The 17,403-nt window shown below is 37.8% G+C and overlaps 1 protein-coding gene and 1 long non-coding RNA gene across 2 annotated transcripts in view; both read left to right on the top strand.

Moving 5' to 3' along the window:
* The first annotated feature begins 378 nt into the window (after nt 1-378).
* The window catches only part of kctd8 (potassium channel tetramerization domain containing 8), a 34,514-nt gene continuing 17,489 nt past the window's right edge, over nt 379-17,403 (top strand). Inside the window, exon 1 of the mRNA XM_051918499.1 lies at nt 379-1,954. Coding sequence (XP_051774459.1) covers nt 1,120-1,954 — 835 coding nt within the window. The 5' untranslated portion in view covers nt 379-1,119. The remainder of the gene's footprint in view (nt 1,955-17,403) is intronic.
* LOC127525723 (uncharacterized) lies at nt 15,046-16,201 on the top strand. The gene is made up of 2 exons (XR_007933404.1): nt 15,046-15,342; nt 15,812-16,201. It is a non-coding gene; the product is annotated as an uncharacterized LOC127525723 (long non-coding RNA).

Genomic DNA, 17,403 nt, shown 5'->3' with positions numbered 1-17,403 from the left:
TTTGAATGATGGTGTAAATGCATTCAGCTAAAAAAAAATCTGCATTTAATATCATAATATTTAAGAAACCTCTTTAAAAATTGATAATTAAAAATCTCACTCTGAATTGCAATCTATTTTTTATTCAAAAATACAAATCAATTTAATTTTAACAGAATTGGATATTGTTTTACTGATTGCCTTTTGCACTTTTAATGATAAACCTGACCGATTGTACTTGCATATGGCCCCTAGGTGGCGATATAGTCTTCTGGGTGATTAATATAGTGCTTCTCTTTCTGGCTCTCTCTTTCTCCCTCTGTTTTAATGGTTTGGCAGAGATAATGTGAGAATTACAGCTAATCTGTGTTTATTCCCATGAGACAATCACATTGTGTGCCTGTTCATTATTCACTGTGCCACAACATGCAGACACTGGAGTCCAACTCAATTACACCAGATAGTCATTTAGAGAGACCATTATTCTACACAACAGCATACATATGCACATAACTGAAAGAGCAAACCAAAATGGCATTTCTCATTATCTTTTTCTATGGGTTTATAACATATCCTTGATCATATCCTTTGATGGTAATTAATTTTTGGCTTCTTGCTCTTTTAGTGTGTAAATTATTGTGCCGCTGTCTCTTTAAAAGGCAGGACCGTGTGGTTACACCTCCACTCCCTCTCTCATTCTGTAGATGATGTCACTGTGGCTTCCCTTAGACCTTGGACAAATGATGTGGGTCTCTGTTTGGCGTTCCTCCTCTTTCCCACCTCCTTTCTCGCTCTCTCTCTCTCTCTCTCTCTCCCCCAGTGTCTCCATCTCATACTCCACTGCTCTCTTCATCAACGGAGGGACAGCAGCTGAGGAAACTTGATAGCACTCCATCCCCTTCTCTTCTCCTCTTCCCTTTTTCTTAATCTCCCTCTTCTTCTCTCTATCCCTCTCTCATTCTTCAGCAGCGATGTAGTTCTCTGTCAAACTTTAACAGCTGTTTGGCATTGAAGCCTTGACTGACATCCATCTCTCCTGGACCTCTATGGAGTCGTTCCCTGCTTCTTTTTGAGATCTTTCCAGAGTCGCCTCTCTTCATTCGTCTTGTGTTTACGTTGTCGCTTTGGTGTGTTTGGATCATGGCCATGAAGGAAACTATACTCCCTATCAGCGAGGTGTCAATTCCGTACCCGGAGGTCGTGGAACTCAATGTGGGCGGACAGGTGTATGTCACCAAGCGCTCCACTCTGGTCAGCGTACCTGACACCACCCTTCACACCATGTTCACAAGATGCAACCCGCACGAGTTGCCCCGCGACAGCCGAGGACGCTTCTTCATCGACCGCGATGGCTTCTTGTTCCGATATGTGCTGGACTTCCTACGGGACCGCCAGCTCGTGCTACCCGAACACTTCCCAGAGCGGGAGCGTCTTCAGCGCGAGGCCGAGCACTTCCAGTTAGGGGAACTTCTGAGACTTCTAGGCCCGCGTGTAGCCAAGCAAGGCTCGCTCAACGACGAAGGCTGCCAGAGTGACATTGAGGAAAGTTCACAGAGTAGCGAGTTGGTGACTCGAACTGGAAACAGCGCCACCAACTACGCAACTTCCTCTTCTGCCCTGGACAAGAGGTCAGGGTTCATTACGATTGGTTATCGGGGATCCTACACGATGGTGAGGGATAACCAAGCTGATGCTAAGTTTCGGCGCGTGGCACGGATCATGGTCTGCGGGCGTATCGCTCTGGCGAAGGAGGTGTTTGGGGACACTCTAAATGAAAGTCGGGATCCTGACCGTCCACCAGAAAAATACACCTCGCGCTTCTACCTAAAGTTCACCTACCTAGAGCAAGCGTTCGACAGGTTGAGCGAGGCTGGGTTCCAGATGGTGGCCTGCAACTCAACCGGAACAGCTGCGTTCGTTAACCAGTACAGAGACGACAAGATCTGGAGCAGCTATACGGAGTACATTTTCTTCAGTAAGTGACAGAGCAGCTGTCTGCGCTGCACTCTAATTTCCTTTTCATGTATCCGAGTATTCCCAACCTTTTTCCCAAGAGATAGAGGGACATGTTTCACAACTCAACCTCAGCCTTCAGCCCCCAGCCCCCTAACCACCAAAAAAAGAAACATGCACTTAATTTCATGTGTGCATGCAAGAATGCATTTTATTTATTCTAATTTCTTTTTTAAATCATACCTTTGTAGAACAGGTGTGACTTGGGTAAATTTCTCTTTCTGTTCACTGCTTGCAAATTTAGTCTAAGCATACTTGAAGATAAATTTGAAGTACTTGGCATCTGTGCACAGTTTGTTTATTATTAAAGTATCAAATTATTTGTAATCTTTATTGAAGAAATGCAGACATGGCCGGGTCCTCAAGAAGGAATGATTTTGCATGGCTTTATTTTGATCATTATCCAAGATTTTATTTTAAAGCTATTTCTTTTTGACAGGTATTGACCCTGCCATTTTTTTTCTTTTGATTTAATGAAAGGGTTTTTTTGTTTGTTTGTTTTTTTAGTGCAGCTAGAAAATGCAAGATTACTTGATACCGGCTAATGAGCTCCTCTAAAATCAAGTATACTTGATGACCACCAGGTTGGGAAACTCTGATCTCTGTTTCTTTTCCTTCCCAGTCTTTCCTTTTCTTTCAGTATTCATCTGCAATCCGCAATCTGCAATCCAGTGTCGTTCCTTTAGCGTCTCACAATCACATGCTTTTTTTTCTCTCATTTTTTCGAACACCTAACTACCCACACACACACATTCTTTCTCCTGCTCGCTCCTCTTCAATATGTAGCCACTTTGATGCTGTAATTCATTGCAGTTCATGTAAATGTGTGTCATAACTGGGACAGCAAGAGCCTCGGGCCTGACGTACTGAATAGAGAGGATAGTACACACTAGGCAATCCCACGCAGCACTTGTGTCCAATCATAAAAAAGCCAAGCAGATCAAAGCTTCCTCATTAGCCAATGTAAATCAGAGTTGGATTAAATGGTTGCTGATTAGTTCATTTTTATTGGCTGCCTCAGGTTTGTCATTCTTAAGTTGTACGGACAAGCGCTAATCCACTGCAGGCTGATGCTTTCACACTGCAGTAACTGTGAGTTCACTTTTACAAGGTGTCAATCAGAATGCAGTGCAGTCTCTGACTGAGCTGCTGTGATTGTTGTCTGGCCAAACCACTGGTTTGATTGATTTGTGATTGATTGGTAGCTGATTAATGGTGTTTCTTTTAAACTGTCTTTTATTGAATTTGTACGGTCCTTGAAACTGCTTGAAACATTTAAGCATGTTTTAGCAGGTTTTGTGCGTGTGCACATTTAAGCTGAGATAAGGCATAGCTGCGTGGACAGGTAGAGAAGTGTGAAAACATGCTGATAAGGAAAAGGACCGTCTAGGAGGAAGAAAAATCTCACTTTGGTAGACTTAAGCGAGGTAATGGAACTTCAAGAGCTAATCCTACCACTGCATGTCGCAGATAATGAGGATGTGTGTGTGAGTGAGTGTGTGTGAGTGAGTGAGTGAGTGAATGACTGTGTGTGTCTGTATTCATCTTTCACTGTGTGTCTGGTTAAGTTTTAGAAGATACTTGATGAAGATAAGATGTCTACTCTGTGAAGCTGCCAGATACTTTGACAGTTGTTTAAAGGTGATGTGTGTAATTATTTCCATGTTAAATACTTTATCCTTCTACAGCTCAGTATAAAGACACTCCAGGAGACACATTCCCAATATTTAAATTCTGTGTAAAGCAATAGTAAAATATGTTTTCAGAGTTTGTCACACCATAGAAAAATGTGTTATTAACCACCCAGCCAAATTTGAATGATTTAAAGAAAAAAAAAAAGAAAAAAAAATGAAATAAATAGTATTCTCTGCTCTCAAACGCTGGGGTCGTGTCCGCTGTCAGCGCTGAAACCAAACTTTATTGGTTTACTTATGTTTAAAATAATGTAATGAAATACAACTGCAATTACATATACATTTAGAAAAAAACGCATTTATGTTAAAATTGTATTTTATTAATCATCAAACTTTAGTGTATTATATGTATGTGTGTACACATATATACATTTATACTAAATATACTTTATGTGTACTTAATACATTTTATAGATGCTAAATATACATTTATTTGTATAAAAGTATATTTATATTATATATGTGTATATATATATATATATATATATATATATATATATATATATATATATATATATATATATATACACTTATATAAAGCTTTTATAAAACCATTTTATGATAGGAAAAATCCTGTGGCATTTATTTTAAAATTACCCTATTGAAGTTAAAGGAACACTCCACTTTTTTTGAAAATAGGCTCTTTTTCCAACTCCCCTAGACTAGAGTTAAACAGGTGAGTTTTACCGTTACAAACCTAACCTGCAGCCTTGCATTTTTTACAATTTTTTTTTAAGTTTTAGATTTTGTGAAAGCATTTCCCTAATTTTATTTGTATTTCATATTTATTTATTATACCAATGGAGAAAGTGTGCCTCTCTCTCTCTCTCTCTCTCTCTCTCTCTCTCTCTCTCTCTCTCTCTCTCTGTGTCTCTTTTTAAATTCTGGACACACCCCTGTCAGTTTATAATTTGCGTATGTGATTGCAGAGGCAGAAGTGACGGAGAGCCTGAAGAAAGATGGCGAGAAGTAATAAGTGAGAGAGAATGAAGTGTGTGTGTGTGTTAAGGGTGAGGCGGTGGAACGGTCACCGGCGGTCCCGACTGTAACATGGCTGTCGTTCAAGCTTAGCGTGATGTGTGTCCGCCCCGCAGGAGCATCAGCGTCGGTTCCTTATCTCTGTCAGGATACTAATCACAGCTCTGGAGGTTCAGTGGAAGGATGCGGACCTTCAACATGCCAGAGGGGCTTACAGTACAGGAGTTACTAGTTGACAATAACAGACCCCCCAGTTGTCATCCAGAGACAGTAACACATGATTAATAATGTTTACACAGATAAGCATCACTATTACTATTGCTCATACTTAGAGTTGGGGATTTGAACAACCCATAAGTATTAAACTTTGATGTGTAACTTGTGCTACGGAAATGAATGATTCCTGAGTCTTGTTGAGGAGAGGAGTACTGTTACTTTACTAAATGATCAGACTTAAAGGGGTCCTTGATTATGATTTCACTTTTTTAACTTTAGTTAGTTGATAATGTTGCTGTTTGAGCATAAACAACATCTGCAAAGTTACGACGCTCGAAGTTCAAAGCAAGGGGAGATATTTTCTTTTACAGAAATTGCTTTTTAGGACTACAACAAATGGCTGATAGGGACTACAACGAGCTTCTTCCCGGGTTGGTGACATCACAAACCCCAAAATTTACATGCAACAAAGAGGATGAGGACATGTTGGACTGCTTTAGAGAAAAGGAACAGTTGTTGTTGTAGAGTGTTGTTACCATGCCGTCATTTTACGTCAGACTGCTTCACAAACTAAGGTCAATACAACGCTGGATTTGCACAAACGTTTAAAATGATGGTACATGCTAGTCCAGGGGTGTCCAAACTCGGTCCTGGAGGGCCACTGTCCTGCAGAGTTTAGCACAAGTTGAATCATCATTTTGGCTGTGTGAGATTCTCCAGCTTTGTTGTTGTTGAGCAACCGAAGCGCAATCTGTTAAAGCTCTGCCCTCTTTTGGAAAGTGGGCTGGGAGCAGCAGCTCATTTGCATTTAAAGGGACACAAAAAAACGGTGTGTTTTTGCTCACACTCAAATAGGAGCAAAATTGACAAGCTATAATAAATGATCTGTGGGGTATTTTGAGCTGAAACTTCACAGTCACATTCTGGGGACACCAGAGACTTATATTACATCTTGTGAAAAGTGGCATAATAGGTCCCCTCTAATATTTTCACCTGACAGATCTGAGTATCTCTTAGACTTTCATTGAACAAGGGACCTGAGTCATATACAGACCAGAATACCATAGAGGCTTATTCTTTACAAAATAATGCAATATATAAGGAGCTTTTATGGTTTACCAAAAGTTGTTGTTCATCAGGGGGAAAAAATGCAAGAAATTGACTGAAAAAGCAGGAAAAAATGGCTTGTAATCCTGCGTCTGCAGTCAGGAGGAGCCGAGTCGGATAATGCTTGTGTGTGCAGTGACCACTTTGTCAAATGTTAATACAAGTAGTATGCCTCCATAGTTTTGTATGCTTTCATTTGTTTCTAGAGTAGAAGGATGTCCTTGTCCATCCTTAAGTGTAATTTTCCTTGGTATAACATATGTTTTGGAAAACTCCACCTTAAGTGTTACACGGAGTGACCAGGTTCAATCCAAGTCTTCTAACGAGACATTATCGGCCCCTTTATATGATAAACATTTTATTTTAAGCATTTATTCACATAAACATTGATCAAATTACATATGTAACACCCTATCTGTATTAACAAATAACATGGCCATGGCAACAATAGAATTTTATGACGACAAAACCTGGGTACCTTTCATGAAACACTTAGCAGTTTCCCTTAGAGAACTGTTTAAGGGATTATATCAAAGACTTTATATGCAACTCTATTAAGTCATTCTCATAGGTAAGGGGAAATCACGCCTTAAGTCTCATACTTAAGGGATAAACCACAACCGGGCACTGGAGAAGTTGCTTACCGTCTCGATGACAGACAAATATTCCAATTCAGTTGAAAAATCTCTCTTCTTTATAACGTAAGGATCACGTCCAACATATGTTGTGATTTTCTGTTTATACCTCTCTTATAATAGTGTCTAAACCAGTACATTAAGGACTTTCCTCTATCTCGTCCGTTCTGCTTTTCACTTCCTAACCTCCATCTGAATTTTGTGCATCATCAGAATCACGTGATTGCAAACAAGCTATTGGTTAACCATATACTATAAAACAAAAGTTTTGCAAGTTATTGCATTTTGATGAAAGATTATGAAGACAATTTTTTTTTTTTCTTTGGAAAAAATGCACAGATGAATTGTACACAATAAGACCCAGAATATGTAGTAAGAAAGTTAACGGTGTCGATTTTGATTTCAAGTTGACATTAAGTGAAAGACATTTACTGTGTCTGTGGACTCACACTGGTATGATTGTGATGATCTATGGTTTAATATAGACCAGTGTTCAGATAAGCTGCGGGCTAAATTTGATCATGCATGTTTGCGCTTGTCAGTATGTTTATGTGTGGGTGTGTTGTGAATGTGTGTGTGTATCTCCACACATCCTCATGCGGTGCTGCTGTTGTGATGCAAGTGTGCGGGTGGTTCACACTCTGTCGAAGGACAAATCAAACCTCTGATTGCAAAGCCACGATGGCCTTAACTCACTCGGAGGACGCAAATAAATCTCTGTCATCTGTCCGGCGTCGATCTCTTGGTGTCCTCCAAACCTCTGGATGAAGGAGCTGGAGCCAGTCAGTCATCTTATGAACCGCTGCTCTCAAAGTAAACAAGCTTGAAAGAAAATTGCTTGGTCTGTTTTCATCTTTCTCTTTGATTTTTCATTATGGCCAAACTCCCCAGGCTGACAAAACAAACTGAAATGTAAAATTTTCATCTGATTCATGTAATTTGGTGCCTCCGCAGCACAGGAAATTGTGGAAAATACTGTAATTTTGACAGTGTTGTGGATGCTGAGTTACATCTCAAAGTTAACTGACCTCCATGGATGTTTTTTTAAAACTCAGAACAGCGTAACATCCAGTCATACATGGCTGGTTAGATCAATGCATGTCTGTGTTAGTGAGGGAAGCAAAGAGACGGGAGAACGAGCAGGTCAAGGTTGAGTATATGGACGTGTCCCGCATGAATATTTATACAAATCGAATCACATATTCAGCAAATATTAACAAGAATTTAAACAGAGATTGTGAGGGACATATACAGTGAAACCAGAGATGGATCCAGTAACCAGTATCTTTACGGTCTGATGCTCAACGCCACAATAACATTAATAGCATGAACAGACCACAGAAATTTGAAACTTAAAGGGTTAGTTCACCCAAAAATGAAAATTCTGTCATTAAGTTCTCACCCTCATGTCGACCTCAAGACCTTCGTTCATTTTCAGAACACAAATTAAGATATTTTTGATGAAATCTGTGAGCCCTCTTGCCTCCGAAAGACTGCAACACAGTAACCAATTTCAAGGCCCAGAAAGGTAGTAAAGTCATTATTACAATAGTCCATGTCCATGTTCAACCTTAATGTTATCAAGTGAGACAATACTTTTTGGGCCAGATTTACTAAACGGGGCAAATTAGCGCGAGAGCGCAATTCAACAAATGCGCCAATGGGAGTGGCAAGTTTTGCACGTGATCTGCTGACGCGCAAATTAAAGAACACAGACGCAGTCAAATCATTTACATAATGACTGACGCAATCTACTAAGAGCAGTGCAAATTAGCGCTGGGTCGCAAATAAGCAGTGCGGGTCGACACAGGCGCAACTTGTTACAAGTAATATACGGATAACGTTTTCCTCTGGCATTCCAAAGAAATTAATACGAGTGGAAAATATTTTCTCCCTTCTACCACGCACTCTCTGTTCTCTGCAGTGTCTCCTCCTAGCAGCAACAATTGCAGCCATGTCGCGAAATGGGTGAAGACATACATTTTTGGGGCGTTAAATAATGGCACAAATACCAGTAAATTGACTAGCGCAAACATTAGTAAATCGCGTTCCGTGATTAATTTAAATACTCTTCTCCCATAAATTTTGCATCTGAAAGGGAAACTCCTACAAATGCATATGCAATAAGGTCAGCCGCTAAAACAACTCAGTCCACGCCTTTTCAGTGCTAATTTTGCACTGCGTGTCTTTAATTAATCGAGACAGGAGTTTTTTCTGGTGCAAGCTGTTAGTAAATCTGGCCCATAGTGCGCAAAAGAATAACTTAAAAATAACTTAATTCAACAAAGAATAAAGTTATTATTTTTGTTTGGTTTTTGTGTACAAAATTTTAACTGTGACTGGGCCTTGAAAGTGGTAATTGTGTATGCAATTTACATATTTTGAATGTTTCCCAAATAATTTGTTTATAATCAGAATAATAGCTCTGTTGGACTGAAAAGCCTTCATGTAAACACCTCAATCCAATCAACAGGAACAAATTAAGCATGTAAATGCTTGAATCCACCTATTTTCTTAATCAGATTCAAAATACCATGATGCTTATGTTTTTTTTTTACGTCATACAAACGTTTATTTATGTCTCAAGTCTTACGAACTGGTCAGTGGATGAGACATATTTTTTATTACATTTACTAAATATTTGCTTAAAAAAAAGCTTGTTAGACAAATGTCAGCTTTTTTTTTAGATATGTCTTCTAGACAAAAACGTGGCAAAAATTATACTAGCTGTAGTTCACGCCATTATCATGATGGCTTTCTCCAGTTTTGAATGCTGTGACTGGGCACTGCGCATGCGCTGAAGTTGTTTGGAATAAATCTAATGCACATGTAAACATACATATGAATTCGATTGCAATGTTTAGGGTTCATATAAACAGAACTTTCAGAATGTAAAATTGGACTGGATTCATTGCGACTGATAAATTAGTGCCTGTTTTTATACCTAGTGGTGTCCAAACAACATTAGTCCCCACTGACTTTCATTGTTATGGACAAAAAAAAAAGACGAAGACATTTTTCAGATGACTTTTTATGTATTCCACAGAAGAAAGAGCATCATATAGGCCCTGTTTACACCTGGTAAGATGCGTTTTGGTCAATATGATCACAACATTCATGTTTACACCTGTCTAGGGCTGGGACGATACATCGATTCTCGATCGATACAATGAATCTGGATTGATCCTGATATTTTCTCTCTCTAATCCAGGGGTGTCCAAACTCGGTCCTGATGTCAGTTACGCTTTTTCTGTATGTTGAATACGGACATAGCGTAAGCGTTTTGAACTGTGAGAGTTTTACACTTTCTTTGTAAGTTGAATACTGAAGGCGGTGAATACCACGGCAGCATATTTATTAATATACCTCCGATTGTGTTCTTCAGAAAGAAGAAAGTCATATTCACCTAGGATGGCTTGAGGGTGAGTAAAGCTTGGGGTAATTTTCATTTTAAAGTGAACTAATCCTTTAATACCAGGTGTGAACAGGGAAATATAGTTTTGAAAGGACATGAGGGTGAGTAATTGACAGAATTTTCATTTTGGAGGAACTATTATCTGTTTGCCCATAGGGAAATGGTTTAACAAGTGATTTCTCATGTAAGCAAGGAGTCTTGTTAAGAGACCCAAATCAAAAAATTGCACAGTGAATATATCTTAATCTTTTCAATCTCTGTTTTTTTTCTTTTTTCGTTTTTTTTCTCCAAAAGCAATGAGGCTAGACTGAAAGCAAATGGAGGGTTTTGTTTGAGTCTCTAGCAGCTTAGGTTGTTTCTCCTGAGATGCATGTATGTTTTTTCTCTGGTGTTTTAAAGGAGATGTCAACAATGTCTCTCAGTGTGCATTCTGCATTCTATTACTGTAGTAATAGTCTAATTTTTGTCTTTTTATTTCTTCTAAGGATTTTTAGATTTTAGTTTTTTTCCCTATCTATCTATTCCAACTCATTCGACATTCACACAATTTGTATTTGTGCACTGAAGTAATTTCAGGCACTGTGCATTTTTTATGTCTCTTAACTAGACTGCTTCCTTACATGACTAATCGCTTATGATGTACCATTGCTCACTTATAGGTTGATTTGGATAAATGCATCTGCCAAATGAATAAATGTAAATGTGAAGATGTACACATTTTACTTGTCAAACAAGACTCGTCTTACAAAAAAACAAAACAAAAAACATTTATAATCCCAAACCTGATTGTCAAGTTTGAAATCCATTTGAAAAACAGCAGTCACAGTGTCCATCTTGATTTATAGGCAAATAATATAATGTAATTAGAAAACGAGAAAGCCCACCAAAGCTCCATTACGGCCGCTCGTTTGTCTTTGTCAAAAGCACAGGGTTGTTGTGGTGTGTAAACATTGATGATGTTCTGTCATTGTGTTTGGATGGTTTGAATGGTTTTGTCACATCATGTAAACAAATTACTGCTGGGGTTGAGAGATTACACTCACTAAATTACTTGAGCATAAATTCATACTGTGAAAGGATGACAAAATTAAGGAGAAGAATAGCTGCATATTCATTATTGGATGAGAGTAGTTACATCTTTTGTTGTTCTTTGCTTTTTTTTGGCTGCTTTATTGGTGTTATTTATAAAATATGGAAACCATTTTCTGCCTGATTTAATTATTGTGATTTTTGGTCTGGTTTTAATACAATTCACCCAAAAAAAAAAAAAAAAAAAAAATTACACTATTGATGGTAACCCTTGTAAAAGCAGTTAACAGTAAAAGGAAAAACAGATTACAAAAATAAAACATAAATATAAGATAAAACAGCATTTAACAAATACTTTTTAACATTTATTGTTGAATTAATGTTCTAATTTTAACAAGCTGTTTATACTGTATACAGAAATTGCAACTTTTTTAACTATTATTTTGCATTTTAGACACACACACACACATATATATATATATATATATATTACCCATAGCATATCTATACAGGTGGAGCTGGGGAAGGTGGAGGGTTTCAGAGGAACTCTGAAAGCATGCTGCAAACGTCTTCAGTGATATCATTTAAATGTTGTGAGCAGCAGGCTCATTGGCTGCAGATGTGACATGAACCATTCAGCTTGTGCCAAGTAGTTAACACTGAGAATATAATCAGTTTGCGCCATCTAGAGCTTCATGACAGAGCTAGGAATACATTTTATTTTGTGCACAATTGCACTAGGACTTATTTCTCAATTGCAAATTTATTTCACAATGGGATGTTTAAATAAAATTATTTGAAATTTTATCTCACAATTACATTTTATTTTTTTACCCTGAGACGAAAACAGGCTTCCATAGAAAATAGACTTACAGTAAAGTTTCTACATTTCAAACCTTGAACCTGCTAGGGCAGATACTGTGACTTTTATCTAGCAGTTTGAGAAAACCCACTCAAGTTTCATCCATCTGCCGGTGAACTTATAAAAGCTCTCTCCATTTCTAATCCTCAGGGTGAATAAGAATATTCAGAATGAAAGAAATGGAAAAAGAAAGTGCTCTGACAAAAGAGCAGATGATAAGGTACGCCCTGCTGCCCTACTGTGGTGTTCTCTCAATGGAGGGGCCATAAATGACCTAAAAAGAACATTGTGCTGTAAAATTCAGAGTTTTCTTAATATACAGTAGGTTTTTCTCACAGCGTATGTCTGTAGTAATTCTGCTGTACTTCAGAACTGGGTTATGATGATATTTCTGCAGTATGATGTTAGGTGCATGATCCGGAGCACTACGGCTTTAGAAGACTGTGTAAGTAAGGAGTAAAGACATTTTATTCTGCCTGCACACTGAATGGTTGTTGATGCATTTTTCAAACAATTAAAGAACCAACACCTTTTTGTAGAAAATACAGAACTAAATTTTTGCATTTTCTTAAATTAAGGTGTATTAAATTAAGCTGTTAGTGGCTCTGGTTGTCACGATTCACGTTGTCCGGAAACGGCACACCCCTTACCATTACGGGCAAACGTCGCATGCTTCGGTCAAAGTCTAGTCTTTGCTTCAGTGGAAATGTAAATAATGGCGTCAATATTGCCGTATCAATTTGAGCCCGAATCAGACCCAGATAGCATGAAGAGGGTCAAGCAGAACCTCTGCAAGCACGGCTTTTAATGGACGTTCATGAATGTTGAGTATTTTTGTTTGTATTTGTGTCAAAGTCTTTAGATATGCTGTCACTTGTAAATGTTACTGCTGCCCCATAGTGTTCTGATTAAAGCTTTACTGTAGCTGAATACATGACTGAGTAGTAGCATTTTTGTAAAGGTATTGTTTAATTTATAGCATGATTGAGCATGTGGGTAAACAACATAAAAGCCGTAATGAAACACCGCTGTACACTGATAACAGAAACGCCAACAAACACCAACAGAAGTTCGCTGGTGTGATTACATAGAAGTTTGTTGGTGTTTGTTGGAGAAGTATGAAATAGAATTTAGCTAACTGGCTAGCGAAGCCAAACCGCGTTGGTCTTTGTTTACGTCCCAGAAACTATATATCTTTATAAAAAACTAAAACATACTTGCAGGTTGGGGCCCATAAACAGCAGCTTCTGCTTTTAAAGTGGGAACTGCTCCATCTTTCAGTAATAGCCTTTGTGCAAATCCAGTATTGAACTCCTGTAGATTCTGGAAGCTGTCTTCCGTAAAATGTGCAGCACAGACAGCTAAATTATAATTGTCAGGAACAGAATTAAACATAAATTTTAAACATTGTTCATTGTTCAAGTCCAGCGTCCCTATGAAGAAGACTTGTATGCACGCGACATGGCCTCGCCCACTTTGTTGCATGTTCCCGAGGGCAGTGTTTATGTTAATTGTAGGGTTTATGATGTCACCAACCCGGGAAGAAGCTTGTTGTAGTCCAAACCGGTCGTTTTTGTAGGCATTAAACTGCCATAAATTTAAAAGACAATATCTCCGTTTGCATTGAACTTTCAGCGCTGTAACTGTTTATGCTCAAGCAGCAACATTACACACTAACTAAAGTTAAAAAAGTGAAATCACAATGAACCACTCCTTTAAAATCTGATTGCATGAGCCACATTCCAAGCTGTTGTAAAACAGCCAATATGTGCATTGATATACTCTATGTGACTTCACAACTGTTGATTTCTATACTAATGTGGCACATGTAGCATAAAGTTAGATAAATGATCTATATTACTTGGCGAAATCAAGAATACATGCTTAGTGCAAAGTGACTCTGATGGAGCATTTAATTTGCATGGAATCAAAGCCTCAAACCTAAACTTGAACTTTTCTTTTGCTTCCTTGCAAGCGTTGATATGTAATTCTGCCAATTCAAATCTTGATGTTTATGTCTTTATATTATATTTAGGCATGACTGTTTTTTACACAGGATTTTCACGCACTTCCCCATCATTGCTCAGAAAACATGTAGCCCTGCCCCAAACTCGCACCATTGGTTGAGCCAGAAGTAGAGGTGTCGGGTTAGGGTTAGTTAAAGTATTTTAACTTAGACAAAAATTACATGCATCATTTTAACATTGGTATTTTTTATCATAATGCTGTTGCTGAAATTGCATTAAAGAAAATATTTTACCACTATGCATCATGCCTAACAGTTCCACTGCCTTTTGTACTTTATTTACTGATTATTTCACATGTAACAGCCATTTACAAACAGCAGACACAATACCCGTCTTGATTTATAGGTGTATAATATAATGTAATTAGAAACTAAGAAAGCCCAGCAAAGCTCCATTACGGCTCCCTTGCAAGCAGTGATATTTAATTCTGACGATGTTAAAGTCTTGATATTTATGTCTTGTTTTTTTTTATATTTCTGCACAACAAAAGTAATGAATGTTTTCTAGACAGGTTTTTCATGCACTTCCCCTTATTATTGTCTGGGCAATATATTTTACCACTATGCATCATGCCTAACAATAATGCACAGCCTTTTGTACTTTATTTACTCAGGCCACATTAGAGTGGTTCATGGGGATGCAGGTTCGTGTCATGTCCTGATCTCATTCCCCTTTCCAGTCTACCTCTACTACACTTTCAATTATTGGCATAGCCCATAAATGACAATGAGAAAGAAAGGTTTTATAAGAAAGGCAGCCGAGCTCCTCCCGCTGGTTCTAATTAACAGAACAGAGATAAGAAGCACCGCCTCTCTTTCAGCCCACTGGCTAAATTGTAAAAAGCTTCTGGGCAGCAATAAATTTGCTCAATTGAAGTCATTTGGGAAAGAAAAGGAACCTCGCACAGAGAAAAGGACATTCTTCACCTACCATTTAGCTCTAATCTGTTTTGTATGTCCACTCCATGAAACGTTCACAATCACTTTAGTGGTCAGAATGTAAAAACTTTCTTACCGATAATGGAATGTCATTCCAGTGGAAAGTTACTGCTGCAGATCTCACAAAAGAACTTTTTTTTTTTCAGGGTAGAAGATATGGCACGACCATCACTCATTTATCTGACTACCGCAGGCCTCTATCTCGTCTTTAAGTAAAGAAGAACCAGGCTGTTGAAACATATGTAATGCTTTCAGTTTCATATCTGAGGCGCTAGATAGGGCCACACTATCTTTTCCCTGGAAATACTCAGTCGTAGTATGTTCTTGCCAAGGTGAAGAATGAGATGGAGAGAATCTGCTGCTCCTGCTGTGTATTACTGACTCAACAAGACCTTGACTTGTTTTGGGTGGTTTGTGGATTTTACTGGTTGTGGAAGGAGGTATGCAAGGTAAAGATTTTGCACAGATATTTATCTTTTTAAAAAAAAAAAAAAATATATATATATATATATATATATATATATGTGCAGTAAAAATGTTATTTCTCTTCTTTTCTGCATTTCGCTGCTGTTGTACTTTAAATTTGGCATTGTGCATTAAGAATATTGTTGGCTCTTATAACAAATTGCATGTGATGTTCCTCATTTGTAAGTTTCTCTGGATAAAAGCATCTGCTAAATGAAAAAAAGTGCATGTAAAATATGAAGTAGCACAGAATTCACAGAGTGAATGTCCTCAAACAAACAAATTGACATAAGATGTGCACAGTACAATCCTGTGATCTAGATCTAAAGTCATTAGCAAATAGATAAAAGGTTTAACTTTTACATTATGAAATAAATGTTTTTCTCCAAAACACGTTGGCCACAATTATTGGCACCCTTTTATTCAGTACTTTTTGCAACCTCCTTTTGCCAGGATAACAGCTCTGAGTCTTCACCTATAATGCCTGAGTTTGGAGAACACCTGACAAGAGACCATTTCTTCATGCAGAATCTCTCCAGATCCTTAGATCCTACGACTAAGTTTTAAACCTGTTTGAAATCTAGTCTTCAAGTGTGTATACTGTCCTGTTAGATGAGAGCAGTAATGAAATGGCAAGAGAGTGAAAGAGTGCAAAAGAGAACTAAAACAATAAATAAAAAAACATCAAACTGTTCTGCACATTTCCCGAAGCAGACTCATCTATATTTTCATCTTTTCTTTTTCTTTTTTCTCCCTATTCTGTGACTCTGTATAAACATGACTGCAAGCTCTTCCTCCTTGTTGCTTGTTGACATGTCAAGAATAAACTCTCCTGTTTCTGTGTGCATGAGTTTGTGTGACAATGAATGCTGGGATTGTAGCTTCAGTCGAGGGTAGTGTTGTTTTGTATAGTGTGCGCTCCGACATGGTACAAAACAAACCACTGTGAGTCTGACAGTGATGAGCTTCAGTCTTGTAGAGTTCACTTGGCTTTAGTGTCAACTTCTCAGCCTGAAACTTCAACTTAGATTTATATGAAAGAAATCGCTATTATTACTCAACGCTTCCTAATCCAATTTAAAATGGTGTTTGCTGGCGTTTTCACATATGAAATGTTTAAGTTCACATACATTGGGGTCCAAAAGTCTGAGAACACAATGAAACCTGGAAATAATACAATAAATTATATTATATTGGAGAAGACAAAATGATCTCAGATTGCTGGACTCCCTGTATATGTTGGTAAATAATGTAATTAGGGTTGTTACAGTATAAAAATTTCAGTAGTCTGTACCAATACCAGTAAAATTTCACAGTTGTCATTACCAATTTTGGTAACAGAGCAAAAACTGTTGAATTAAGTACTTTGAAAAATGTCCCGTTTTGTCTCGTCTGTTGATTATTACTGTCAATCATCACAGTTTCCGATTCAATCGTGCATTTAAATACGATTGTCAATCCAGAAACTTTGCAGTGTACTGAAAAGTGTACTGTACAGATTGTGAATAGGTAATAAGCAGAAAGCAAGAGAAGAGCCCTCCCTTTATAATCACTAAAGCTGTCTCCCTGAATTCTGCACTCTCGCGAAAACTCTCCTTATATGAATTTCTTGTTTAAATCGTGTTTACACTTTTTTGGTTATAAATATGTGTTTCATGACTATTGCCCCTATACAGTTTTCTAAAATATAAAATTAAGAGTTTCTAAAAATAAATTTGTCTTACAAGCAGAGTGTTTTCATGACAAAAAATTAATTGATGGTTTAGTGATTGATGAACATGACTGACAATACCGCAATACTGTTTGTCTTTACCATAAGCGAATCTCTTTTGAACCTCACTAAAAGAATGTGTGTGTGCCACAGAAGAAAGCGTGTGTGTGCCACAGAAGAAAGTGTAAACTGGCGTCACATCAGTTACACTTTTTCTGTAAATTGAATAGGGAAGGCGTAAGACGTAGCATAAGCTTTTTGAACTGCTAGAGTTTTACACTTTCTTCGCAACTTGAATACGGAAGGCGGCCTGCGGAAGCTAGATATTTTACTT

Source organism: Ctenopharyngodon idella, chromosome 14, assembly GCF_019924925.1.
Source record: "Ctenopharyngodon idella isolate HZGC_01 chromosome 14, HZGC01, whole genome shotgun sequence".
In the NCBI taxonomy this organism is placed as follows: domain Eukaryota; kingdom Metazoa; phylum Chordata; class Actinopteri; order Cypriniformes; family Xenocyprididae; genus Ctenopharyngodon; species Ctenopharyngodon idella.
Note: the sequence above shows the minus strand (reverse complement) of the source record. Positions and strands in the feature narration are given on the sequence as shown.